Below are 27,176 nucleotides of genomic sequence, written 5' to 3'. Positions count from 1 at the left end.
AAAAAAAAACAAAAAAAAAAAAAAAAAAAAAAAAAACCATAAAAACAAAACAAAACAAAAAACCCAAAAATTAACGCATTGAAAAAAATGACCAGAAAACTAGTCCTTCAAATATCGATCGGCTAACATGACCCTCATCTTGTAGAAATCTCTCAAACCTCGGGACACAATCATGAAGTATCAGGTTAGAGAGTTCTTCACAGGATGAGGGTCATCAATATTTTAAGGACGATTTTTCTGCCCAAATTTTTAAGAATGTGTTTATTTATCTTTTTTCCCCCGCAGTACAACATTGTATCGGCCTACCCAAATCTCGTTTTATTCTGCACTCTATGTATTTAACTGTTCGGCTTGGTCATGGATGAATGACTTTTTATCAAATTCCGTCGACATATTGAACATGTTTTTTGCCTTTTTATGTATTGTGGGTGGAAACTGCGTTATTTATAAACACACCCAAACTTTATACATTTACAAACACATCCACGAACACACACACACACACACACAAACACACACTGACTACACACGAAATGATACATGATATAGAAATACACACACACACACACACACACACACACACACACCTCGTATCTCCGACGCTGACTGTCTGGTTCTCCCTGTGTGTGTGTGTGTGTGTGTGTGTGTGTGTGTATGTGTATGTGTGTGTGTGTGTGTTTCTTTCTTTCTTTCTCTTGATCATACAGAGACAAACACATATTCCCAAACATAAGCCTATCAGCAATATATGTTCGTATTGAGATATTTATTGCATAATCAGCATTTTAATTAGGTCTTCTTATGTCTCTTAAAAGAGGGGAAAAGACAAGGGTGGGAATTCCTTTTTAAAATGGGCTTATCATATTTTTTTCGTTTCGCAATCCTTTATTGACGTAGGGCAGTATAATTCAGTTTTTTTAAAAAACAGAATGCTCAACGATTGCATGGTCAAATTGTATCATGGCGTAATGCAATCTGTATTACATATTATCATTATTATATTGAAAACGAAATGAATATGTTTATGTTGTGTATATCGCACGTGTGAAAGAAAGAGAGGAAGAGAGAGAGAGAGAGAGAGAGAGAGAGAGAGAGAGAGAGAGAGAGAGAGAGAGAGAGAGAATAAGTAAGAGTGAAATATCTGTTCAATGTTACAGTTATCGTTTAACGTTATAACAAGTGTAACTAAATGACAAATTGCCATATTTATGGACAATAAAGATCTATTATTATTATTATTATTATTATTATTATTATTATTATTATTATTATTATTATTATTATTATTATTATTATATTAATAATAATGATATATAATAATATAATAATAAAATAATAATAATAATAATAAAAAATAATAATAATAATATAATAATAATAATAATAATAATAAATAATAATAATAATAATAATAATAATAATAATAATAATATAAATAATAATAATAATAATAATAATAATAATAATAATAATAATAATAATAATAATAATAATAATAATAATAATAATAATAATAATAATAAATAATAATAATAATAATATAATAATAATAATAATATAATAATAATAACAACATAACTAATAATAATAATAATAATAATAATAATAATAATAATAATAATAATAATAATAATAATAATAATAATAATAATAATATGAATGATGATGATGATGATGATGATGATGCTGATGATGATGATGATGATGATGATGATGATGATGATGATGATGATGATGATGATAAGATAAGATAAGATAATTAACAATAAACAAAACAGAAGACACTCAACCCCCCCCCCCCCCCAAAAAAAAAAAAAGGGGGGGGGGAGAGAGAGAGAGAGAAGAGAGAGAGAGAGAGAGAGAGAGAGAGAGAGAGAGAGAGAGAGAGAGAGAGAGAGAGAGAGAGAAATTAAGAAAAGAAAGACAATCACAGCTTACTATTCAGAAATGATATGGATAACATTGTTGGAGGAGTATAAAATGTAAAGCATTCTTAACCAGTTAAATGCCGTACTCAAGAAAGACACATATTTAGATACTTGGCCAGAAACTTGTCCTTGAAATATTGATCGGTTTATAGTCCGTTCTACAAGCCGTGCTCGAACACTAGAATTGTTAGTGACGTTAAGCCGTTATTTTTGCATCGGTTACAGTACCATACTTTGGGATTTTTCTTGTTTACGGTATAAAAAAAAAAACTCGAGGGGTCTGAGATGAGTAATTATTTTGATGATTTACATTTAAAATGTTATACACAGTGAATTCTGGTGTGATTGCGATCATTGAACTACTCACAGGCTTGACCAAGGGTTTACTTTTCACGAGATTCATGTGCACTACCCACTAACATTGCCACCCTGGATTCAAAATGACACAGCATATTGTAAACTTTGTACACATTAAAATTTGACACCAACAATTGGATTCAATAGTCTGATGTCACGTTGCACAGCAACGGCGGCCATCGTGGTTCTAAACAAAGAAAATCGGTACTTTTTATTCTTCATGCTGGCTAGAAATTTTCATATGTCTTGAGATCAGAATGTGTAAAAGTCAAAACATGATCAGATTTTTAATGTTTTTTTTCCTCTGGATACGCTTTTATGCTCGTCGGAGAATTATTCCACAAGGGCGTCCTCCATTATTCCGATAGTTTAGAGCCAGTTACTAAGTTACCATTCGTCATTACGAGGGGTGACGTCATGACTGTTGAAGAGTATTGTTACCATTAAGAATTGAAAGCCAAAGGCTTAGCTTCCTATTGTGATTTCTACATTGATAACAACTGAAAACAAAATGGATTAAATCATGCAGCGATATTTCACATCACGTATTACATTCAAATCCCCTTCCCCCTCTTAATAATCATCGTTTTTTTTTTTTGCTCTTTTTTTGGGGGGGGGGGGGGTTGTTTTTTTGTTGGTTTTTTTTCTTCGTTTTATGAAATGATTTCAGAACATCCTACCTGGAGTCGTGAACAGTACTTAAAAAGGTGCGTTAAGTTGAGTGAAATTAGACGTTTACAAAAAGGTTAAAGTAAGTACTATAGTAAAACTGAGGCTTGTCGTTAGATTTACAGAATCAGACATGTGCGGAAGCAAACAACTCTGTTTTAAGAGTATTACACGATATCTACGGTATTACTGAAGGATTCACATCATAAATGGTTGCCTTTTGGTCTGAAGAGAGCGCATTCCACAGAACAGGACTCGTACAGGAAAAAAGGAAAAGAAAAAAAAACCCCCAAAAACGAGAATATTTATAGAGAGCAATACCCAAGGCGCATTACAAGAGTAGGTAGGTTTGGCGGCTCTTCTCTTTATTCTTATTATTTTGTCCGGCCCGACATCATTATCCGGAAGACGGCAAAGGACGGCAGTGCCGGGTCGTCGGAGTCAGTCTCCGGTGTGGTTTAGCCCTTAGGCGATATTATTTTTTTCGGACAGAGGCAATGCTGTTAATGGCCTGGTACTCATTTTAAACATGAGCACGATGAGAATCTGAGTAAAGAGTCTTTTCCAACGACTCAACTATGCGCCGCTCAGAGAGGGACTCAAACCCTGGACCTCCCGGTCCGAAGGTGAGTGCCATACCACTAAACCACATAACCGCTTATACTGCACAGAAAAACACAATCTGTTCCATCGGACTGTTAAAAGGAGAGTCTTTGATCAATCCCAGGTGCATGTTGGAGTATAATATGACAAATTCATAAAGTAAACAAATAAGATATATAGACATTTAAATAGAGAAATTCAATGCTCGATGGGCTTTACGATATAGGCCAAATGGAATAATATTTTCATTTTATACGGTAATAAGTCACCAGTTAGGCGTTCTTTTTTGTAACTTATCCGTCACATTCTCATCTGAGTCGAGTAGGGGGGGGGGGGGGGGTATTGTGTGTAAAGTGACTTTGCCAAAGTTACAAATCAGGGATCATAATTTTATATATTCACGCCCACTGACCACGCTTGACTATTGTGACTTGACCAGACACCCATACCGTTGCGCCATCGACGCCAAAATTAATTAGTAGATTTTGATTAATAAAAACACTGGATTTGTGACACACCACAAACCCACTCGACAATTTAGATGGTTTTTACTAACAATCAAACGAAGGAAGTTTACATAACTCTGCTCTTTTTAAAAATATTTATTTTCGACTGCTAGATTCGCTCAATCATTTTTTTATGATGGTACGATTGATCAGACGTGTATAACTAGTGAGTATTTTACTTAAATGCATACCATCGATGATAACACCGTACAGTTTGTTTAGTTTAGTACTAAAAGTAATTGTTTACTTTCAGACGACTGTTCGAGGGGCACGATTATGTTCATTTCCACTACGTATATATATATATATATATAAAATATATATATATATATATATATATATATATATATATATTATAATAGCTTGCTTATGTGATGTGAACATGTGTGTAAAATATTGAATTGGGTGGATCCTTATTCTAACTAAAAGGATTTGATTGAATGAATGCTGTGAGAACTGTTTACATTTCTGGTTGGCGAAAAAAAGAAAGAATAATTAAATACATAAATGAATAAATAAAAGAATGCGGCGTTAATCGCATTCCATCTATAACCAGGCCCGCTGTAAAAGGTTCGACAATCTTGAAGTGCGTATTATTGGCAATATAAAAAATATATATTAAAAATGAGTCCACGGTGTCATACGTGTGTTGTCAGGCATGACTTGACATGTCACCCAAAGACCCCATTCTTCCACTGTGTGACAATTCATAATTTTTCCTTAGATCAGCGAAAAATTAATAAAATAATGTTTCCACAACTTATTCACGATCTTTGTGAAGAATGGTAATGGTGGTGATGTGGGTGCAGTAAGCAGCAGAAGTAATCGTTGTCTATTTGTCTATAGTGTCGGGGGGCGGTTAGGCGGTTTGATAGGTGGCGCAAGAGGGCCCAAAAGGGAACGGTGACAATGTTTTGAATTTCTGTTTACCAGTGCTGTGTCAGTGCTTTTAGACTTCTCAAAAAAAAGACTATTTTTCGACCCTTTTTGGCTTGCTCCTCCAACAGCAAGGTAAGAAATATACATTATTTTTTTGTTAAGAATATGAATGATATATAATACATATTATTTCTAAAATATTAGTTTTAGTGTAAACATGACCACTTGAAGATTATAATAATGATATAGAAATCTTGTGAGGTGAAATGTTTTGGCCCATGGCACCAGCATCCACCAGCAAAAGCCAATCTTCGTTGTGTACCGTCCGAATCTACTTATGATATGGCGAGGCGCTGTTGCCGAGATATATGTCATGGAGTGGAGGGGGTGTGGGTAGGATGCAGGGGGGGTGGGGGGGGGGAGGAGTGATACTCGCCTTTTTTTTTCTTTCTATTCAGCGTTCAATTCAGTAAGTTGTTTTTAACGTTGTGTCGTGCGCATTTCCCGCTTTCAGCTATTGAGAATCGAGCATGTGCCTGCGCAGTGGGGACACAGGTTGTCATTGCACCGACCACAGACCTTTTTATCATTTTGACGAACATCATTTTAACTTTATATAGGTATTGATAAAGTTTTATACCCGAGGCCTCTTTAATGGAGAAAATGACTTCTTGGAAGCCTTGAGTTTAAGACTTTTTGACAAGCTTGTAGTACTCTTAATTTGATATTGATTTTTGTTTCTTCTTTGTTTTTTGTTTTGTTTGTTTGTTGCGAACACAAACAAAATTATTTTTTTTCAGTGCATGGCAATGTAGTTCTCGGTCCTTGAATGAGATAGCATGAGTTATTTTGAATACATGCCGATCATTATATATATATATATATATATATATATATATATATATATATATATATATATATATATATATTTCCTTTCTTAAAAAATATATAGCATTGTGGAGAATATTGTGCTTATTTGAGTCAATAAAAAAATTGATACGGCGCACAACTCTACTGAAAGATTTGAAAATTAGAAATGTATTTTTTACAGTATAATTTAAAGTCAGTTTGAAAGTTCGTTGAGTCAAACAGATATCATAAAATATGTACCAACGACGACACTTGACTCCCAAAATCAACTAATTTTGACTCTGTAAAAAGTTGTCAATTTGCGTCATCTATTTATGATATCAAGTATTATTATTACTTCCGTTGTGTTGTTGATTTAGCGGTGATCAGTGTTGTTATGTATAATTGCGTGTATGTTTGTGTGTGTGTGCGTGTGTGTGTTTGTGTGTGATTGTGTGTGGTGTATACATGTGTGTGTGGGTGTTGGCATTTTTCAGCAAATAGTGGCATTCATAGTGATATTATTCACTTGATCACATGAAGGTATTTCAGTCGCCATTTTGATTCTTTTTTTACTATTAGGGAAAGCTCGAGATCGGAGGATATTTCTTTTTCTATTAAGGTTTGTCATAAGTCTTAGTAAAGGTGCTAGGATGTTTGTTTTTCCATAAGTTAAGTAAAGGGGAAACATTCCGAAAGCTCCTACATCCCCAGTATTCTTTAAATTTGTATTTTCACCGTTGATATTTTGTCAGGCATTTATTTATTCAATTTGTCATTATATAGAAGTATTTTAAAAACTCGAGAACAAACCTTGATAGATTTGTGAAAGTTTAAAATTTCCTAATTTGACCATTGTTTTGATTTTCGGCCGCCATTTTGATTTGTTAAATATTGAAAGGTAGTACAAAGCAGTCCGAGAGTTGTTTTTTTTTTTTCTATTAGGGTTAGCTCGAGAGGTTAGTCATAAGTCTTATCAAAGGTGCTAGGGTTTGTTTTTTCCATAAGTTAAGTAAAGGGGAGACATTCCGAAAGCTCCTACATCCCCAGTATTCTTAATTGTATTTTACCTTTGAAATTTTGTATTTTACCTTTGAACTTTTGTCAGGCGTTTATTTATTCAATTTGTCATGATTTTTTTCTATTAGGGTTAGCTTGAGATCGGATGATATTTTTTTCCTATTATGGTTAGTCATAAGTCTTATTAAAGTGCTAGGGTGTTTGTTTTTCCTATTAGGGCTAATTAAAGGTACTAGGTTTAATTTTTTCTTGGGGTTAGTTGAGGGAATATATTATTAAATATATTATTGGGCCACACAGAAATATCAACCGAAGATATATCAAATTACACAGACAACGTTGTTTACCAATCTGCCCTCATTAAATGATGGTAAGTAAAGTATCGAATGAAAATAGTTCTTTCCCCGCAAAATTGCGGGCTTTTTACTAGTATATATATATATATATATATATATATATATATATATATATATATATAATATATATATATATATGTATATATGACTCAAATCAGGGTATTTATATATATATATATATATATATATATATATATATATTTTATATATATATATATATATATTATATATATATATAACCAATCCTGATTTGAGTAGAAACAAACATTGAGTAGATGAGTAGATACAACATAAATTGATTTCAGCTATTAATGAGATCACTATCATCATCCTCATCATCATCATCATCATCATCATCATCATCATCCTCAATATTCTCATGACCGAAATTATTATTCTTTCGTTGTATTTCTCTCTGTTCATACTTTGTTCACCAGAATCGCATAATATGCACAAACTCATTTCATACAAGATTTTGAAAACCGTTCGTACTTTTTATACCGCCCCCCTCTCTCTCTCTCTCTCTCTCTCTCTCTCTCTCTCTCTCTCTCTCTCTCTCTCTCTCTCTCTCTCTCTCTCTCCCTTAATATTTTGCCTACTTACATTGGGGGGTCCCAATAGCTCAGTTGGTTGAGCACTCGCTTCACAAGCAAAGGGACCGAGATCGATTCCGGGTGCAGACGAGACTTTTTCTGACCTTACCCCCCCCCCCCCCACCCACACCCCCCTGTCCACTCAGCAGTGATTGGGTATCTGGTCTGACAGATCTGAGGGAAAGTACTTGCCGATAGACTAGCGTCCTATCCAAAGAGTAGCAAGCAATTGCTATTGTCCGTTTCACGCTATAGAAACCGGGATAAACTCCGGCTCCATGGGTATATGGCTATGAAGGACTACTTTTTACTTTACTCACATTGTACCATAATTCATTTTTCATAGTTCGACTTCAAACTTATGTCGTTTTTAGAGATCGCCGTATTATTTAGTTACGATGTACAGCTTTTTGTTTTTCTTGAAATTACTCGCTTTACAGTCATTTGATCTATCTGGTGTTAATTATACTGCGGTAATATTTTAACGCCGTACTCAGAAGAGAAAAAAAATCCGTAAAACATTTTGGCTGGAAAACTCTTCCTTCATATATCGATCGATTAAATTGACCCTGGTCATATGAAATACTCTCATCCATGGGACTTAAAGGGAGTCCAAGGTTTGAGAGTTTTGAGAAGATGAGGGTCATTTTAATCGATCGATTTTTGAAGGACGAGTTCCCCGGGCAAAATTTCAAACACGTGTTTTTTGGGGGTTTTTTTTTTTTTGTTTGTTTGTTTTTTTCTGTTTTTTTTTTGTTTTTTTTCCTGAGGACTGGCGTTTTAAAATGCCAAAAATGGCAAAACTACTTTTAAAATGTTGGCCATAAAACCTTTACTTCATGATATTATCTTATGAATATATCAAGATGACCCAGCAAGTTGTCAAAAAGGCTTAAACCGGAGACTTCAAAGAAAACACCATCTCTTAGATAAAGTGACAATTTGGCGAAATAATTTGGACAAAATTGAGATCCTTTGAGGAGGTATCTAATCGTTTTCTGGCCAAAAGCTGAAATTGTGTTTTATCATTGCGCCTTATAATATAAATAATATAAGCGAATGAAAAGCAAGATAACATTAGTAAACGATCTTGATATAAAAGCAACTTGAATTGATCCAGCTTGGAAGTTGTTATCATTTTGATGACAAGGCACATTTTTCACGTCAGTGATTACTTGAAGCCACGGATGTTTTGCCAAACATTGATTGACAAAATAATTTTGTATAAAATTTGGCCAGAAAAATCTTTTTTTTTCTTTCTTTGTGTTTTTTATATCCCCCCCCCCCCCCTTCTTTTTTTCTTCTTTCTTTTTTCCCCACAAATATCGATTAGGGGATGATTCAATTTTCATAAAAATCTCAGGTTTAGCTTTTTGACAAGTTTGGGGTTGGCGAGTTTTAGACTTTTTGACAAGCTTGGAGCATATTAATCAATCGATATTGGTGCTATCATTTATTTAGTTAATAAACTTACAACATCCGCCAGCCTGATATATCGTACCCACATACCAAACTATGTGTAACCTTAAATGTTTCTTATGTGAATACGGTTATCACAGATTATGTCCATTAGTTGTAACCAACACAGTGAATACTTTTAAGAGGATAGCACAACTGTAAACACTTTTTTTTAGGGCTCGATTATTTATAGATAGAACGACGATGACGTCGCTCAGGCCTTTGTTATTGTTTTTTGCCATCCGTGTTTGTGAGTTGTTCTCACTAAACTGTATTAACCAGACTATAAAAGTTCATGGTTACACAGAGTTTTGTGTGTTGGTCCGTTATACTTCCGGATGGCAATGTTATGAGCTTCTTAGCCAAGCGCATACTATCTATACGAGTGAACAAAACTCACAAAATCACACGTCATTTTAAAAACGAGCTTTAACACCGAGATACCAGTGTGGAGAGCTCAGTAATTTTTCTTTGTCACACATTAAGGGACTGAATTTGGTAGATAATGCATTCACTCAATAGTCTGATTGATACAAAATAGTGAGAACAACTCACAAAAATGGCGGCTAAAAACAATAACAAGAGCTGAGTGACGTCAGTTTCGTTCCTTCTATATTAAAGTAAAAATTATCTGGGGGGGGGGGGGGGTGTCCGTCTCCGATAAATCTATAACATGTAGCAGAATAATACCCAGTACTATCAAACTGGAGACTTCACAATTTGTTGTTACTTCAAATATCGATGAATGAAAATTATCCCGTAACTTGTCAAAAATCCTTAAACCTGGACACTATTTGAGGTCTCAGGTTTAAAAAATCATTGACATTTTAAGAAGGGGATATGTCGCCTTGAGTCATTGATATTTTAAAGAAATTTCTGCCGTTTATCTGGATTTTTAAGTAATGTATTTCTGTTTTAATTGTTTTGTGTTTTTTTTGTTGTTGTTGTGTTCTTGACTGAAGAAGGGTTTTGATCTCAAAACGTTCCTTATTTGGTATTTTATTCTTTTTATTATGTATTTTCTATTTTGAAGCTGGTATATATATATATTTTTTATAGTAATAAAAGTAAAAGTAAAAATAATAAAATTAATAATAATAATGACAATAATGATAATAATAATAATAATAATAATAATAATAATAATAATAATAATAATAATAATAATAATAATAATAATAATAATAATAATAATAATAATAATAATAATAATAAAAATAATAATAATAATGATGATGATGATAACAACTACAACACCATCTCTAACCGAAATGAAAACATGGTTTTTTGTCAGTGTACGGCAGTCAACTGACGTCTGTATGACCATCCCCCGTTCACTGAGTTGCCACTGGGGAGCTGGGTCTATTAGATCTCGTGGAAAGTACTACCCTATATTCACACATCGATAAGTAATGATCACTATGGAAACTCGAATTATTTTAACGGATGGGACCGACCCGACCCGAGGGATTAGAAAATGCTAAATTTTTGAGGGAATAGCCTATGTACCCTACTTAGGTAGCTTCGATTGAGGTTAAAGTGAACGAGTTGTTCGTGGGCTGCAGGGCACAGAAAGTAAAGAATTCCAGTCTGCTTCCTATTATACCCAAGAATATTATACCCTAGTGCTGGCAATCCTAATGCTACGTGAGCAATGAATTGTGGCTGCACATGGGATGCGTTGACCTGTGAAGGTCTCAATTAATATATATTTAAGCTTTAAACTGTATGGATTTGAATATTTCTTTTCTCAATAATTAGAAATAAAATTTCATTTATTTATAAAATTTAAAATATAAATGTAGTTTTTATTAATAAAACAATAGATTATACAAAATTAATATAAATTTTGAGTTTTATCTTATTATTATACGAAAAATAACTTTTATAGGCCCTTTATACTAAAAAAAAACAATATATAAGGGAGACAATAATATTCTTATAATTTCAAGGGACATAATCGTGTTTTATATTATTTTTTTCAAAAAATGCGGAATTTACCAATCGAGCAAAACAAAGAATGATATGCCCCTATAGCTCTCTTACAACTAAAGGAGCAGTGCTTGGGCTTGTCATTGTTTGAAGTTTCCCTTTGTCATTTGGATGTTTTTTTTATCAGGTAAAAAAAAAATAATTAAAAAGAAAAATAAAGGGTTCCAAGTAAATTCTGACTTAATACACATAAATAAGAGCCACGCGCACACGCTTTCTATCTTTATTTTGTTGTTGTTGTTGTTGTTGTTGTTGTTATTTCTTGTTTTGTTTTTTTCGGTTGCTGTTTTTTGCTTGATTGTTTTATGTTTGTTTGTTTTGTTTGTTTTTTTTTTTTTTTTTTTTTTTGTTTTTGTTTTTTTTTTTACTTATTTTATTTTTAAAATTTTATTTTGTTTTCTTGGGGGTTTCTTTGTTGACGTTTTTTCGTTTGTTTGTTTTGTTTTGTCTTTTTTTTTCTTTCCCTTGGGTGGGGGGGGGGGGGGGGGGGTGTAATTTTTGGGTTTAAAAAAAAATTGATCTTTTGTTTTTGCCAAACTTGAACACGCTGGTTTCTGTCTACGTGAACATATTTACAAGGCTGATGGGCGGATGCCATTGTGGGTTTGTTCCAGCATTGTTATCATCGACAGGATTTTGTGGTAGCTCGAGAGTATTCTATGACAACAAAGAGGCCGTAACGATTTGGGTTATCAAAACTGCATATTAGTACACATCGGTTTTTATCATTTCCATGCATTCGATTTCTGCCAAAAAAAAAAAAAAATCAACTGAAAGTGGGTAATTGTGATTTGTTTTATTATTGACGATGATGATGATAACAACTACAACAACATCTCTAACCGAAATGAAAACATGGTTTTTTGTCAGTGTACGGCAGTAAACTGACGTCAATCTTTTCATATTGTCTCCCTTTAGCTCACATGTAATCACAATAAACTATGCCAATAACAGTCAATTTTTGTATGACCCTCCCCCGTTCACTGAGTTGCGACTGGGGGTTTGTTCAGGTAAAATACGCACAACATCCACCAACCGGATATAACGTACCAATACACAAACCTATGTGTAACCTTAAACGTGGCGAGTCTGATATTTATACAGATTTAGTGAGAAATGACAAACAACATGACTGTCCAAAACCAATAACGTATTATAATTATTATTACAATAATTATTATCATTATTATTATTATTATTATTATTATTATTATTATTATTATTATTATTATTATTATTATTATATTATTATTATTATTATTATTATTATTATTATTATTATTATTCATTATTATTATTATTATTATTATTATTATTATTATTATTATATTATTATTATTATTAGTATTAGTATTAGTATTATTAGTATTATTATTATTATCATTATCATCATTATTATTATTATTATTATTATTATTATTTATTATTATTATTATTATATTATTATTATATTATTATTATACATCATCATCATTATTATTATTATCATTATTATTATTATTATTATTATTATTATTATTATTATTATTATTATTATTATAGATTGGTAGGTAGATAAATAGGTGGATAGATAGATTGATTTATTGATAGATAGATAGATAGATAGATAGATAGATAGATAGATAGATAGATAGATAGATAGATAGATAGATAGATAGATATATAGATGGATAGATAGATAGATATATAGATAGATAGATGGATATCTGGAAATTGGCTGGAATCACGTAGAGTGCTCGACAATATGTATTATTTATCATAAAGAGAGAGAGAGAGAGAGAGAGAGAGAGAGAGAGAGAGAGAGAGAGAGGATGTGTGTGTGTGTGTGTGTGTGTGAAGAGTGAGAGAGAGAGAGAGAGAGAGAGAGAGAGAGAGAGAGAGAGAGAGAGATGGTCACGGATTATATTCAATTCAAAGGTTTATAATTTCGTCATCGTGGTCATCTTTGTTGTTGTGTTCTTGTTGCTGCTAGTGTTTAATGAATAATACTATGTGTTTTCTTAACTTTAAATGATAAATCACATATTATGTTTAATATTGAACCACCTGTACATGCTTTCGAATGTATCTATGGTCAGCATGTACGATGTCATTAGCTACATATACCCTGAACACATTCATATTCATCCAAGTTTTACACCTTTTTTTTTAATGTACACTTTTAGTTTACACGAGTATGCTGATATAAGAAATAAAAAGAGATTTGTAAAGAAACGACAACGCAAGCATTATCTTAGTTTTGTGTTAACAAATAACACACCAGTTTAGCAAATGAATTGTACCCTAACGTGCTGATTCAGCACATTAGATAGAGGGAGTCATTGACACACAATGATGACGCAGAATAAGACCAAATTATAGTCCGTATTGTATGATAATGTGATTTTTATTTATATAAGCAAATAACTTTTAAAAACCAGATGTGAACTTTTTAATGATAATAATACTGATAATAATGATGATAACAATAATGATGGTGATGATGGTGATGATGATGACGATGATAATAATGATAATAATAATAATAAAAACGATGATGATGATGATGATGATGATGATGATGATGACGATGCTGACGATGATGATGATGATGATAATGATAGTAATAATAATGATAATAATAATAATAATAATAATAATAATATAATGACAATAATAATAATAATATAATAATAATAATAATAATAATAATATAATAATAATGATAATAATATAATAATAATAATAAATAATAATAATAATATAATAATAATAATAATATTGATAATGATAACAATAACAATAGTAATAATAATAATAATAATAATAATAATAATAATAATAATAATAATAATAATAATATAATAATAATAATAATAATAATAATAATAATAATAATAATATAATAATAATAATAATAATAATATAATAATAATGATAATAATAATAATAATAATAAGAAGAAGAAGAAGAAGAAGAAGAAGAAGAAGAAGAAGAAGAAAAAGAAGAAGAAGAAGAAGAAGAATGATATAATAATAATAATATAATAATAATAATAATAATAATAATAATAATAATAATAATAATAATAATAATAATAATAATGATAATAATAATAACAATAATAACGATAATAATGATAATGATGATAATATGATGATGATGATAATGATATTGATGATGATGATGATGATGATGATGATGATGATGATGATGATGATGATGATGATGATGATGGCGATGAATTTAAATCTGCATAGAATATGGGTACGGATATAATCGAAAAATTAAATAATTTAATATTGGATTGGTGATTACTTGTTGAATTCCAGGATTTTCTTATAAGTTTCTTTCTGCATTGTCTAGTACTGTACTATACCTCCTTTTGACATATTTGATAAACTTGAGCACTTGGATTGATGACGCTATTATTTAGGTTTTGTTTTCGATTATCTATTTTTAAAATTTTATTTCACATTGATATTTGATATGATATGAAACTAACACTGCTTTTGTTGTAATGCATTTTATATTTCAAAAATTTGTATTCCAATAGCAATACCCGAGTGAAATTACAGTGGAACATCGGTATAACAGGATGGTGGGACCAGCCTAAAATCTGTTATAACCGAGTCATGTTATTGCCGGATTTCAAGGAAAACATCCCAAATGGCCTAAATCATCATTTCTATCATTTGTATTATCTATCTCCCCCCCCTCTCTCTCTCTCTCTCTCTCTCTCTCTCTCTCTCTCTCTCTCTCTCTTTCTCTCTCTCTCTCCCTCTCTCTCAAACACACACACAAACACACACACAAACACACACACAAACACACACACACACACATATACACTTTCAAGCCGACCGTTATAGTTTTGTGTGTGTGTGTGTGTGTGTGTGTGTTTGAGAGAGACACAGAGAGAGAGAGAGAGAGAGAGAGAGAGAGAGAGAGAGAGAGAAAGTGTGTGTGTGTGTGTGTGTGTGTGTGTGATACACACTGTCTGCCTACAGCAAGGCCAATGTTATACTGAAAATGATGTTGTATAGTATACACACATTCACACACACACACACACACACACAGAGAGAGAGAGAGAGAGAGAGAGAGAGAGGGGGAGAGAGAGAGAGAGAGAGAGAGAGAGAGAGAGAGAGAGAGAGAGAGATTCACAGAGTATTCAAGAACTAGGCTAAGCTTAGCTCTCCGTTGCCTCTAGCTTTAGGGTAATGTGTTGGAGATATTAAGTGGTTTTTGTCACCCCTGTTATATCCGTTTAAGCTCTTAAAATTCCCTGCTATAACCGATGAATTATACTAAAGGCAAAGAGGGAGGGGTTAAAACAGTTTTTTTTTTAACCCTGTTATACTGAGGTTCCACTTTAATCAATCGATCTGAAAAAGTTATTCAATTCTAAACAAAAAACTTTCTATCTAATGTCATAAGATATTGTCAGTGGTATGGTTATTCATGAAGCATAATGAAAAACATTATCATGTTTAAAGTATTATGATGAACAACAAAACTCACGTTTTAATTCTATCAGAGTTTTGACGTCAAACGATTAAGCAAACATGGAATAAAAACGACAGTTGTGTTATCATTTTAATTGAACGGGCGTCCTGGTGAAATTTATTGTATAATGGCAGTCACAAAGTAGAGAGCATTTAAAACAGTCAGGATCACAACATTCACTTCGCTTTTCATTTAGTATACACTTAATCATCGTCTTTATATTTGTTATTGTAAGCCGTTAATAATGGCTAAATGTAGGATATGTATTCAAAGAATAGATAATGAAGATACATGCATAAGAAAAGTACAATATCCTGTGAATTGAACTAAAATAAATGATTAAGAATATAAATTGCAAAAAAAAAAAAAAACGCATGGTACCATGCCGTGTATTGTACAGAAAGAAATGATTAAGGAGATAAATGAGTAAGAAATGTATGATATCATATCATATACTGTAAAGAAAGAAATGATTAAGAAGATTAATGAGCAAGAAAAGTATGATATCATCAATGTGTACTGTACAAAACTAAATTATATTTATTATACAGACAGAAATTATTAATTAGATAACTGAGCAAGAAAAGTACGATATCATATGTACTGTACAAAAATAAAGATGTGAACTAAACAGACAGAAATGATTAAGAAATAAATTAGCAAGAAATGTATATCATATATACTGTAAAGAAAGAAATGATTAAGAAATAAATTAGCAAGAAATGTATATCATATATACTGTAAAGAAAGAAATTATTAAGAAGATAAATTATGAAGAAATGTATATCATATATGCTGTAAAGAAAGAAATGATTAAGTAGATAAATTAACAAGAAAAATATGATATCATGTGTACTGTACAAAAGTAAATTCTTTGTAGGCTACTACACAGACAGAAATGATTAGGAAGATAAATGAGCAAGAAATGTATATAATATATACTGTAAAGAAAGAAATGATTAAGAAGATAAATTAGCAAGAAAAGTATGATACCATGGGTACGGTACAAAAATAAAGTATTTGTAGGCTACTACACAGACAGAAATGATTAGGAAGATAAATGAGCAAGAAATGTACGATATCTTGTGTTGTGCATTATACTGAAATTCTGTGGCAATACATATGTTTACCACCATTATGCGATCTATTTAGAAGACGAATACAACTTAAAAAGCAATACAAATCACGATGTGAAATCAACCACATAACATTAAAGGAATACTAAACAGTTAGAGAGGTTTTGTCTCGTTACCAGGGCGCCCGTAATTTGTCAAGCAAGGATGTGATACATGAAACAGCGAGGAATTAATGCTAGGTGAGTTACACAACTATGTCGTTATTACTGTTGAGTTTTCTTTACAGTTCTAACGTTAGAAAAATAGTGTAGGTTATTGGATAACCAAAAAAAAAAATGCAATTATTGTTTCATAGTTTCCATACCACCTGACAAAAATCTGATTTTTAGTTCATGATAGTTAAAAAGAATCCAATATTTTTAATCATTAACTTGCACACAAATTGTTTTTTTAAAGAATGGTGAAATAAACCTTTAAAAAATATAACCACATTTTTATCCCTCTCTTTCAACAGCATGTCTACCCATCAAAGCAGTCGGGAAGGGCAACAGCAGGAGGAGCACATATAGATATCTATCTTCAAAATTTGTTGGACATTGTCATCAAAACAGAGCAGAAAATAAGAAACTATTTTTGTAACGAACAGTTCGCACACAGCAATAGTTTTTTTTAAACGAACAAAAACAAACAAATATGGCGCGAACAAATTTTACAATATCTTCAGTCCTATTAAGGCTCGTATCCATTTTTATTCTCGTGTCAACTACATACGCTGCTCACTTTGCCCTGAAACCATGGGGACAATCAAAACCAGTCATAATCATGGACGCAGACTTCACAATCAATGTTAAAGCTTTTAGGGGTGGTTCTCAAGTTGGCGAATTCTCCGATGGCTCTGTTCATGCACAAGATGTTAAACTGTTTGGGGTACACGGACCTAGATCATTTATGGAACTCACACTCCCGAAGGTCAAATGGGCTTTGATATTAAACGAAATTTCTCCCTTAAGGGTGACCTTGAACCATATTGTTCAGTTTACACCATCTAAGACATTTCCACCAAAAGTCTCAGCATTCCGAGGCATATTAACCTATAGCAGTCCAAGTATTACCAACTTAGGTCCGTCTGATAAGTCATATGAATGCGACCACCGTGTAACCACTTTGTACACGACTAGCTACAAAGCCCCTGGAGATACATCCTTTAATGTTTCCGTGACTGTGTCAAACTTCAGGATCCAGGCATACAATGTACACAATGGCCAGTATAGCCCTTCTGTCCACTGCCCTGGCGATTCAGGCAAAACAACCACAACTACTACCACGCCTAGAACTACAACAACGACGACTACACCTACGACTACTACAACTACTACCACCACCACTACACCCACAACCACAACAACAACACCTACTACTACGACAACAACCACTACGCCAACGACCACAACTACAACTACAACAACAACCACCACTCCTACCACTACCACCACCACGACACCTACGACCACCACAACCACACCTACAACCACCACAACCACACCTACAACCACCACAACCACACCTACAACCACCACTACAACTCCTACAACCACCACCACTACTCCCACAACAACCACCACCACAACTACACCTACCACCACTACGACTACAACAACACCTACCACAACCACCACCACTACAACTCCCACAACTACTACAACCACACCTACCACCACCACAACTACAACCACAACAACTACAACACCTACCACCACGACTACCACACCCACTACCACGACCACGACCACCACACCCACGACAACGACAACAACACCAACCACTACAACTACTAAACCAACAACAACAACAACAACAACAACAACAACAACAACAACAACAACTCCCACCACAACCACCACACCAACAACCACCACGACGACACCCACTACGACAACTACCACGCCTACAACAAGCACTACCACACCGACAACAACAACCACAACTACCCCAACAACAACAACAAAATCAACGACAACAACGACTAGTACTACAACCACTCCGACCACTACGACCACAACAAGACGCACCACCACATCCCCCATCGGCCCTACAACCACTCCCTCATCCGTTGCCAAAAACCATTACATTGTCGGTAACAGCACCGTCAACTGCATCTCATTCGTGTCCAGAATCAGTTTTGAAATCAAATATATGGCCTACACCCGACGACGCAACCTTGTAAGAAAAGTAGCCAAAATGGGAATTCCCCACAACGCAAGGCCAAGCGGTGACTGTCAACTGACTGCAAACTCTCAAATATTAACAATTAACTTCTTCGACGGTTGGCAAGTTGATATCATTTTCAAACTAACTTCTCTCAACCCCACACCTGCACCTCAACACAATCTGAAGCACCTCAAAAATGAGGCAAAACGGTCTTACTTCATAGAGAGAATTAAGCTCCAGTACGTTATCGATCATACCCAATTCCCACACGCCGCCCTTCGGCCTGGAACCCAACTAACCGTCTTCAATTTGTCGCAGGAAAAAGCCAGTCTGCCTTACAAGAAAGAAGGATCTGGTTACTACAAATGCTCTGCCAAGAAAGACGTTGGCATGCAGATAGGTATCCAGCTTTACATGGAGGATACCAAGTTCAAGGCCTTCAATCCGGACATGGAAACCGATTTCTACGGCGATGCTACCGAGTGCAGCGATGACATGACAACGGGCCAAGTGGTGCCTATCGTGATCGGGTGCATTATGGGTGGTTTCCTCTTTATATTGGTCGTGGCTCTTATTATGTTTATTGTTGTAAAGAGACGAAAAAATAACTACGAGGCATTAGCGCCGATGTCATAGTAGGGATTTATATAATAATAAAATAGTGACTTTTAGCAAACGATCGCCGCCGCCGTTAATATCATTTGTTTTGTTGATACGTTCTGGGAAATAGAGACGTGACATAATATTTTGAATAAAAACGACGCGTTGATCCCTGTTCCATAAAGTTTCTTATGACAAACTATAACCTAAATCTTTTACATTGCATTATATGTGTATATGGAGGGACGTGAATCCAAAACAAGCTTTAATTTTTATACTTTCAACATACTCCCTCCTCCCCCAACTCAGTAGTTTGTGAGTGCTAAATGAAAAACCTTCAATTTTTACGGACTTTGTGGCAGCACAAAATACCGAGCTAAAGCAATTCATGTTTTGCGGTTTTAGCCGTAAGAAGCTATGCCAAAATTTGTCACATCTTGGAGAAAATTCACTTTCGACTGGTGTCTTCCATATTAAGGCGATGAAAATTTTTAGTAAGATATTATATAAATCCCGCAACTTGGTTTCATAATTTCATCAATCATTTCGTTGCGATCTGTATGTTTTTTTTAATTGATCATTTTGAGAGAAACTGAAATTGATAATAGGTGACCTGTGCAATGTAGTGTGTTATAATTCTGTTGTTTTTCGAATCTCTGAATAACTGTGCCTGCTTTTATGAGAGATCAGCAAATTCATGATTGTATGTACGTGTCTCTGTGTGTATATATATATGTGTGTGTGTGTGTGTGTGTGTATGCATATGGGCTTGTGTGTGGGTATTTGCGTGCGTATGTGTTGCCGTGTGTGCATGCGCGTAATTGTGTGATAGAGTGAGCTTGTGTGTGTTAATGTGTGTATGTGTGTTGGGAATGTTTGTGAGTGAAAGTATACTTGCGCGTATGTTTCAAAAATGTAGATTGCTTATAATTTATGAAAATACTTGCGCATTATGGATGATGAGAATTAGTTTATTTAACTATAAAAATAACATACTTATTTCGCATGAGTTATGCGAATAAGATTCTTTATAAAAATGTACGAAAATGATAAATATCTCTTATAAGTTATGAGGCTTTATCTTTATTGTCGTGATTAGATAGTCGCTTTGTTTAAAACAAGAAGTATGAAATCATTTCTGAATTCAGGTTTTTTTTTAAATAGTGTAAATTGTGAACATACGAATCATTGTCCTGTAATAAAATGTACCTACTGTTCGTTGTGTTGATTGTGTTGTTAGCAACTTTGTCAAACATAAATGTGTTCTATGTAGTTTGTTTGCGTTTGATTATTTATGTGTCATTTATGTTTGTTCTGTGTTTGAATGTTCTCTGTCCAAATTTCATTGATCATGATAGGTGTGTAACGATGTTTCTTACCTCCGACTTACACAAATACTAAGTCTAGAAAAACAATTATATTGTGATTAGACAACTCTCTCTCTCTCTCTCTCTCTCGCTCTCTCTCTCTCTCTCTCTCTCTCTCTCTCTCTCTCTCACTCACACACACACACACTCCGAATGTCAAGTTTTGATAATTTTGTATCAAAAGATATTACCCAAAAATATTTATGCTTGCCAGATATTATTGAATATATTCCAATTGCCATGAATTAGCCTTGAATTGAGCAAAACATTTCTTTCTTTGTAAAAATTATAACAATTTATATTTCCATCTGGTGAAAAAAAAGTAAACCAAACGTGTCCGTCATTTCAATGAATGGATGTTGTTGATTTTGGCGTGATTAACTCACAAAATGATGTAAGCTAGAATTGAGAAAAAGAACCAAAAAAAACCTCACATCATCCTTCAGCCGGAAATTACTTACCGACACCCCCCCCCCCCCCCCCCCCCAAAGTGTAACCTTAAACGTTTATTGTCATATCAATACAATTTAGTGATAACTACTCATAGAAATAACTGGCTAAAACAATAACAAAGAGCTGAATGACGTCAATTTCTTTTCATCAAAATTAGACCATAGTTGTCTTCAGAAACTCATAGCTTGACACAAACAAAAAAATCATGTGACAATACAAATAAGTCGACGAAAATCAAAAGAAAGTGAATGATGTATTCAATATATAAACCAATGGGGCCAAAATAGCATGATCTATATTAACTTTCCATGTGCTCAAGGTCATTGGTTACATTGCAAAATGTGCTCAACGTGACCCACATAGTGAAAAGTTTTCACATATTTTTAAATATCTAACATCACGATTGGTCATTTGATTCAGCTTGACACATGGGCATGTTTATAACATTTGTAAACAAAGCAGCGTGTTGACATTTGTGAAGAAATATCCAATCGTTGGACAGCAACAAATCATGTGATTGATGACCTGGTTAGACGAAAGCATGAATATAGATCGCTCCCATTGTTTCCCTGAGCACCAAAAACGACAACTCACTTTCTCTTGTTGATCGTCGCCTTGTATGATGACGTAATATCGATGTGGGGCTATACTAAGTTAGCTATCACAGAGCCGTAGCCTAGTCTAAAAAAACAAACAAACAAGTTTTAAACATTTTTGGCCAGAAACATCGTCCTTCAAATATTGATCTTTAAAATTACCCTCATTTTGTCAAAAAATGTTAAAAACCAGGTACCGAGATTCAGGTTTGAGAGTTTTTGGTAAGATGAGGATCATTTTAATTGGTCGATTGTTGAAGGCCGAGTTTTCTGGTTAAAACCTTAGATACGTGTTGTTTATTTATTTTTTTTTTTTGTTGTTTTTTTTTGTGGGTTTTTTTTTCATCAATCATAACTACAAATAAAAGTATGGCCTGTGCACCTACATTAAAGACGATTTCAAAAGTAAGTAAAAAGTGTGATATATGTTACTCTTATCCTACCTATAGATAGAACGAAGTTGACGGTACTCAGGTTATTGTTATCGTTATTTGCCATCCATTTGTATGAGTAATTCTCACTAAACTGTATTAACCAGACTATTAACGTTCAAGATTACACACCACACAGTCTTGTGTGTTGGTCCGTTATATGTCTGGGTGGCAAAGTTGTGAGTTTCTTAGCCAAGCCCACAGCATCTGTAACAACAGACCTTGACAACCTCTGACAAAAGAACGTTTTTATTTCATTTTGACCTGTAAATTTTAAATAACAATATTGAACGACTAAGACAACGCCCAACTTGTCAAATGTTATTCAGAAGTTTCAGATCAAAGACCTTTTGGACAAGTTGTGCTACATCTTGATCGATTGAGAATCGAAGTAAGCGTTTCTGGTTATTATTTTTTTTTCAAAAAGAAAAAAAAATCCAAAATGTATTTTGTCTTGTACGTCAGCGTAGTCTTATAGATAGTATGCGCTTGGCTAAGAAACTCACAACATTGCCATCCGGAAGTAAAACGGTCCAAGACACAAAACTATGTGTAACCTTAAACGTTTATAGTCTGGTTAATACAGTTTAGTGAGAATTACTTATAAACGTGGATTGCAAATGTAGCTTCTTCCCTTTAGATAGCAATAACAAAGGCCAGAGTGACGTCAGCTTCATACTATCTATAGATAGAACGAAGTTGATGTCACTCAGGTCTTTGTTATTGTTTTAGCCATGCATTTTTATGAATAGTTCTCACTAAACTGTTGTTTAAATAAATATAAATGTTCAAGAATACACATAGTTTTGTATGTTTGTAGGTTATTTCCGGCTGTCGAATGTTGTGAACTTTTTGGCTAAGTGCAAAGCATCATTTCATATATTCTCCTTGCACCCGATGTACTCCAATGGGGAAATAAACCAAGAGAGAGGATAAGGCAGAAGTAAAATTAAATATATATTAAATATATATTAAATATTAAATATTAAATTAAATTAAAATAAAATGCCAATTAAATCTTTAATTGATTATTTCCCTAATTTTACTCCCCCTGCTCCTCAGCTTTTACTCGTTGATGAATGAATTATTAATGTACTTTCTCCGATGCTACTTAAGTATTAGCCATTATTTATATAACCAATGCATTGTGCCTGTCTTATTGAATGTCACAACGAAATTCTTTTCGAATTGTTAAATAAAAAGATTGAAAAGGATGACTTCCTTGGTTTGTGTGTTATCGATATTATCAAACCTTAAACTATATTTACTTTTTTTAAAAAAGCATATGGGGACTCATTGGTTTAATAGGGGTACCGTACTCGCAGGATTTTAGCACGCTCTCGGGAGAGGCCCAATAAAAAAACGGGCTAGAATCCTAGAATCCGAGCGAGCCGAAACCCGATGCTCATGAGAGGTAACGACTTATTATGATATAAAAATAAATAAGATAAATAAAACTCCCTTTATTCATCCCCAAGGGGGAATTTGTCTAGCTTTAGGTTCTATTTCAAGGGAAGACTGGAATAACCCAGACGCCAGACGCAATGCAGCGCCACAAAGTGAGCTAGTGCGGGGTGACTTGCTAAAAACCACACAACGAGGTGGGTAGTCGAACTCGGTAACTTTTGGGTACAAGGCAAAGACCGTACTTACCGCTGAACCACGCTGGCCCTAATATTTGTAATATTATATATATATATATATATATATATATATATATATATATATATATATATATATATATATATATATATATAATGTAAATTGTCACTCACATTATATATGGCCAAGACGTACGTTTCTGTGGCTTTCGTCCACGTCTTCAGTCGCATTATGTAAATTATAATATATATAATATATATTAGTGTTGTGGTACTGTAGCAGTCTCGATATTGTTAAGCTAATATAAATATAAATTGTCAAATAATATGCAAGACGTACGTTTCTGTGGCTTTGGTCCATATATCATATATGTCATATATATTATATATATATATATATATATATATATATATATATATATATATATATATATATATATATATATATAAGATTCGATCACCAAGCTCCAGCATGCCGCTTTGCAAAGCGTGCTGGAAAAAGGCGTGTTCAAATCCAGCGAGTACTGTATTATGTCGGGGTAATCTAGAATGGACAAGTCAAAGTGATACCAAGCTGCTAGAAGCTGTAAATTGTAAAAAGTCATAAACAAAAATGAATATAACAGCTTCGAAAAAAGAACAGAATACCAAACACGGAACGTTTCGGGCTCAAATCCCTTCTTCAGCCAACAACAACAACAAAATAAAAACATAAATACATTACTAAAACACCAGATCGACGACTAAATATTTCACACGTCCTCTTTTAAAAAGGAACAATAGCTTGCTACCCTTTGGATAGGACGCTAGTCTATCGTAATGCATTTTCCTCGCGAGAATGACGTTATTAAGGTGAATAAACAAAACTTTGCATCACCTTAACCACGCCATTCTCACATCTCTTGTTCGTCCATAGTCTTTCAATCATCGTGCTTTGTTGATAAAGTGGAAAACCGAAACGTCGACGTTATGTGTAGTCGTTGAACAAATTGAAGTTTCCATTAATTCAATTTACTATTGTAACTTATTTCTTCGAGCTTCAAGTAGCAACATTTTCATTACAAAGTTGTGTTAGTGTGACGTGTATGGTGTATTATTACACAAAATGTTTTCTTTCTGAGGGAGATCTTGTAATAGGCAGAGAAATCTTAACGTCAAACCCTCTACTCTTCCGATTCCAAACTCATTGGAAGTGTGTGTGTGTGTATAACCAGTTTTTCGCAGGACTAACAATGAATAAGTTACATATTGAAATATATGGCGGATTAACTATTATGGTAGCAGAACGTATAAGCATATTCTTAAAATTACGAGACGTAAAAGGGGCGAGGATTGATTATCTTTATTGACGACCAGCATTGGTTTAGACTAGAAAATAAGATGCTGTCACTCTAAAACTAGAATATCAATTAAAGAAAGGTATGTATTCAGTCCTCAATACAAAAAAATAATTCTTAATGCGCTTCTTGTATTTCATATCTTTTCAAAGGACAGGGGAATGATGCTGTGTCCAGTCTGACTGAAGCTCAATAAAAGTCCTACCCAGACACAAAAGGGAACAAAAGTTTAAACCGTCGAGGGCTGAATAGTGTGGAGACTCGTCGTGTAATCAAAATCAAGCAATGGTAAGCGCGTTCAATGATTGAATAAGCGACAATAATTTCAATACTCTGACCATGTTGTTTGTTCCCGGCTTACATAATATATATTACCTCACTTAACTCAAATGTGAATGAGTTCCTGGGTAATACATCTTAGTCTAGAACAGCGCAGCTATCGGACAACTTGCACAAAAATAAATAATCATTTTCCCCGTAAGTCTTTCTGGGGGTGGGGGGGAACTAAGCATTGAGAAATTATTCGATCTTGATGAAGCCGTCAAATTGCGTTATATAAAATAGGGCATATCACTGACCAATCGTCTCATAAAGCAGTATTATGCGTTTGTGCGACCATGTGCAATTATTATCCAGTAAATAATGGAAAAAACCAAATCTCTCTCCTCTCTCCTCCTCCTCCTCCTCCTCCTCCTCCTCCTCCTCCTCTCCTCCTCTCTCCTCCTCCTCCTCCTCCTCCTCCTCACTACTACTACTACTACTACTACTACTACTACTACTACTACTACTACTACTACTGCTGCTGCTGCTGCTGCTGCTACTACTACTACTCTTCCTCCTCCTCCTCTTACTTCTTCGTTTTCTTCCGCTTCTTCCTCTTCCAATTCTTTCTTCTGCTCTTCCTCTTCCACCTATTTCTCCTCCTCTTCCTTCTCTTTCTCCTCCCCCTTCTTCTTCTTCACTCACTACTCCTGCGCTTGCTCCTCCACCTTCTTCATCGCTTAAACGACAGATCCAACAAATCTATTATTATCAATGCATTTCAATTATTCCTACTGGCACTGTATTATTTGTTTTAAAAAACATCATTAACAACATTTCACCTTTATTGTTCTCAATACAGGTAGGAAATAACACAACTGAATGACCTTCTCCAAGACCATACTCAGCCCTGGTCGTATCAAACAAAAATGACGATCGAGAGTTTTGGAGGTGGGATTAACAGAAGGGCTCTTCTAGGCACCATTTTGGTCTTGGTATTCACAGCCTCCTCGAGCCATGCCAGGAGTTTCACGTTCTCTCTGCCAGGAGAAGAAAAACCATCGATCCTCATGGAAGCAGATTTTGAAATCTCCATTGAGGCGTTTGAGAAACATATGGTGGTTGCAGCCTGGGTTGGTGGGTCGCGAGATCATCCTGATATTGAAATATTCGGATTCAGCGACAAACAATCCAAAATGGAACTCAGATTTCCACCCGATGATATCACATGGGGTCTTATATTCAACGAAAAATCGGTGGAGGACGTATCTTTGGATCGCTTTGTCCGATTCACCCCTGAGGTAATCTTTCCTCCTTTTGACGATCTGAAGTTTCCAATCACATTTGTAGACAGTGGAAACACGGAGTACCACTCAGCTTTGAAATCCTACCAGTGCGACCACACCGTCAAGAAAACTTACACACCATTAACTCCCCTCAAAGGACCCGTTAGCTTTAGAGTAACTGTCACGGTCTCAAACTTTAGAGTTCAGGCTTATCACATCAAAGATGGTCAATTTAGTCCAGCCATACATTGCAATGCTGACC

At 34.0% G+C, this 27,176-nt stretch overlaps 3 protein-coding genes across 4 annotated transcripts in view; all 3 read left to right on the top strand.

Annotated features, from left to right (window-relative positions):
• The first annotated feature begins 4,717 nt into the window (after positions 1-4,717).
• The window catches only part of LOC144974854 (uncharacterized), a 23,675-nt gene continuing 1,216 nt past the window's right edge, over positions 4,718-27,176 (top strand). Inside the window, exons 1-3 of one of the 2 annotated variants that reach the window (XM_078918217.1) lie at positions 4,832-5,074; positions 25,520-25,655; positions 26,491-27,176. The exon at positions 26,491-27,176 is cut by the window's right edge and continues 1,216 nt beyond it. In XM_078918217.1, coding sequence (XP_078774343.1) covers positions 26,558-27,176 — 619 coding nt within the window. In that variant the 5' untranslated portion in view covers positions 4,832-5,074; positions 25,520-25,655; positions 26,491-26,557. Of the gene's footprint in view, positions 5,075-25,519; positions 25,656-26,490 lie in introns of both variants that reach the window. The other variant, XM_078918216.1, reaches the window with a different exon arrangement.
• LOC144975822 (uncharacterized) lies at positions 17,597-19,132 on the top strand. Its single transcript, XM_078920013.1, has 2 exons — positions 17,597-17,879; positions 18,010-19,132. Exons 1-2 carry the CDS (start codon positions 17,597-17,599, stop codon positions 18,996-18,998), a joined length of 1,272 nt encoding a protein of 423 aa, XP_078776139.1. The 3' UTR covers positions 18,999-19,132.
• LOC144975821 (uncharacterized) lies at positions 19,013-19,618 on the top strand. The gene has a single exon (XM_078920012.1). The coding sequence runs from the start codon at positions 19,013-19,015 to the stop codon at positions 19,616-19,618; it is 606 nt and encodes a 201-aa protein (XP_078776138.1).

The sequence above is a fragment of the Berghia stephanieae genome, chromosome 6 (assembly GCF_034508935.2).
Source record: "Berghia stephanieae isolate SIO BIC M18660-M18661 chromosome 6, UCSD_Bste_1.3, whole genome shotgun sequence".
NCBI lineage: Eukaryota > Metazoa > Mollusca > Gastropoda > Nudibranchia > Aeolidiidae > Berghia > Berghia stephanieae.
This window is presented reverse-complemented; position numbering and strand designations above follow the sequence as displayed.

What these genes read in the sequence shown, in the direction of transcription:
- LOC144975821 (XM_078920012.1), top strand. Translation starts at nt 19,013, where the DNA reads ATGGGAATTCCCCACAACGCAAGGCCAAGCGGTGACTGTCAACTGACT.
- LOC144975822 (XM_078920013.1), top strand. Translation starts at nt 17,597, where the DNA reads ATGGACGCAGACTTCACAATCAATGTTAAAGCTTTTAGGGGTGGTTCT. An exon ending in ATTAACCTATAGCAGTCCAA is followed by an intron (nt 17,880 to 18,009) that starts GTATTACCAACT and finishes GTCAAACTTCAG; the next exon opens with GATCCAGGCATACAATGTAC.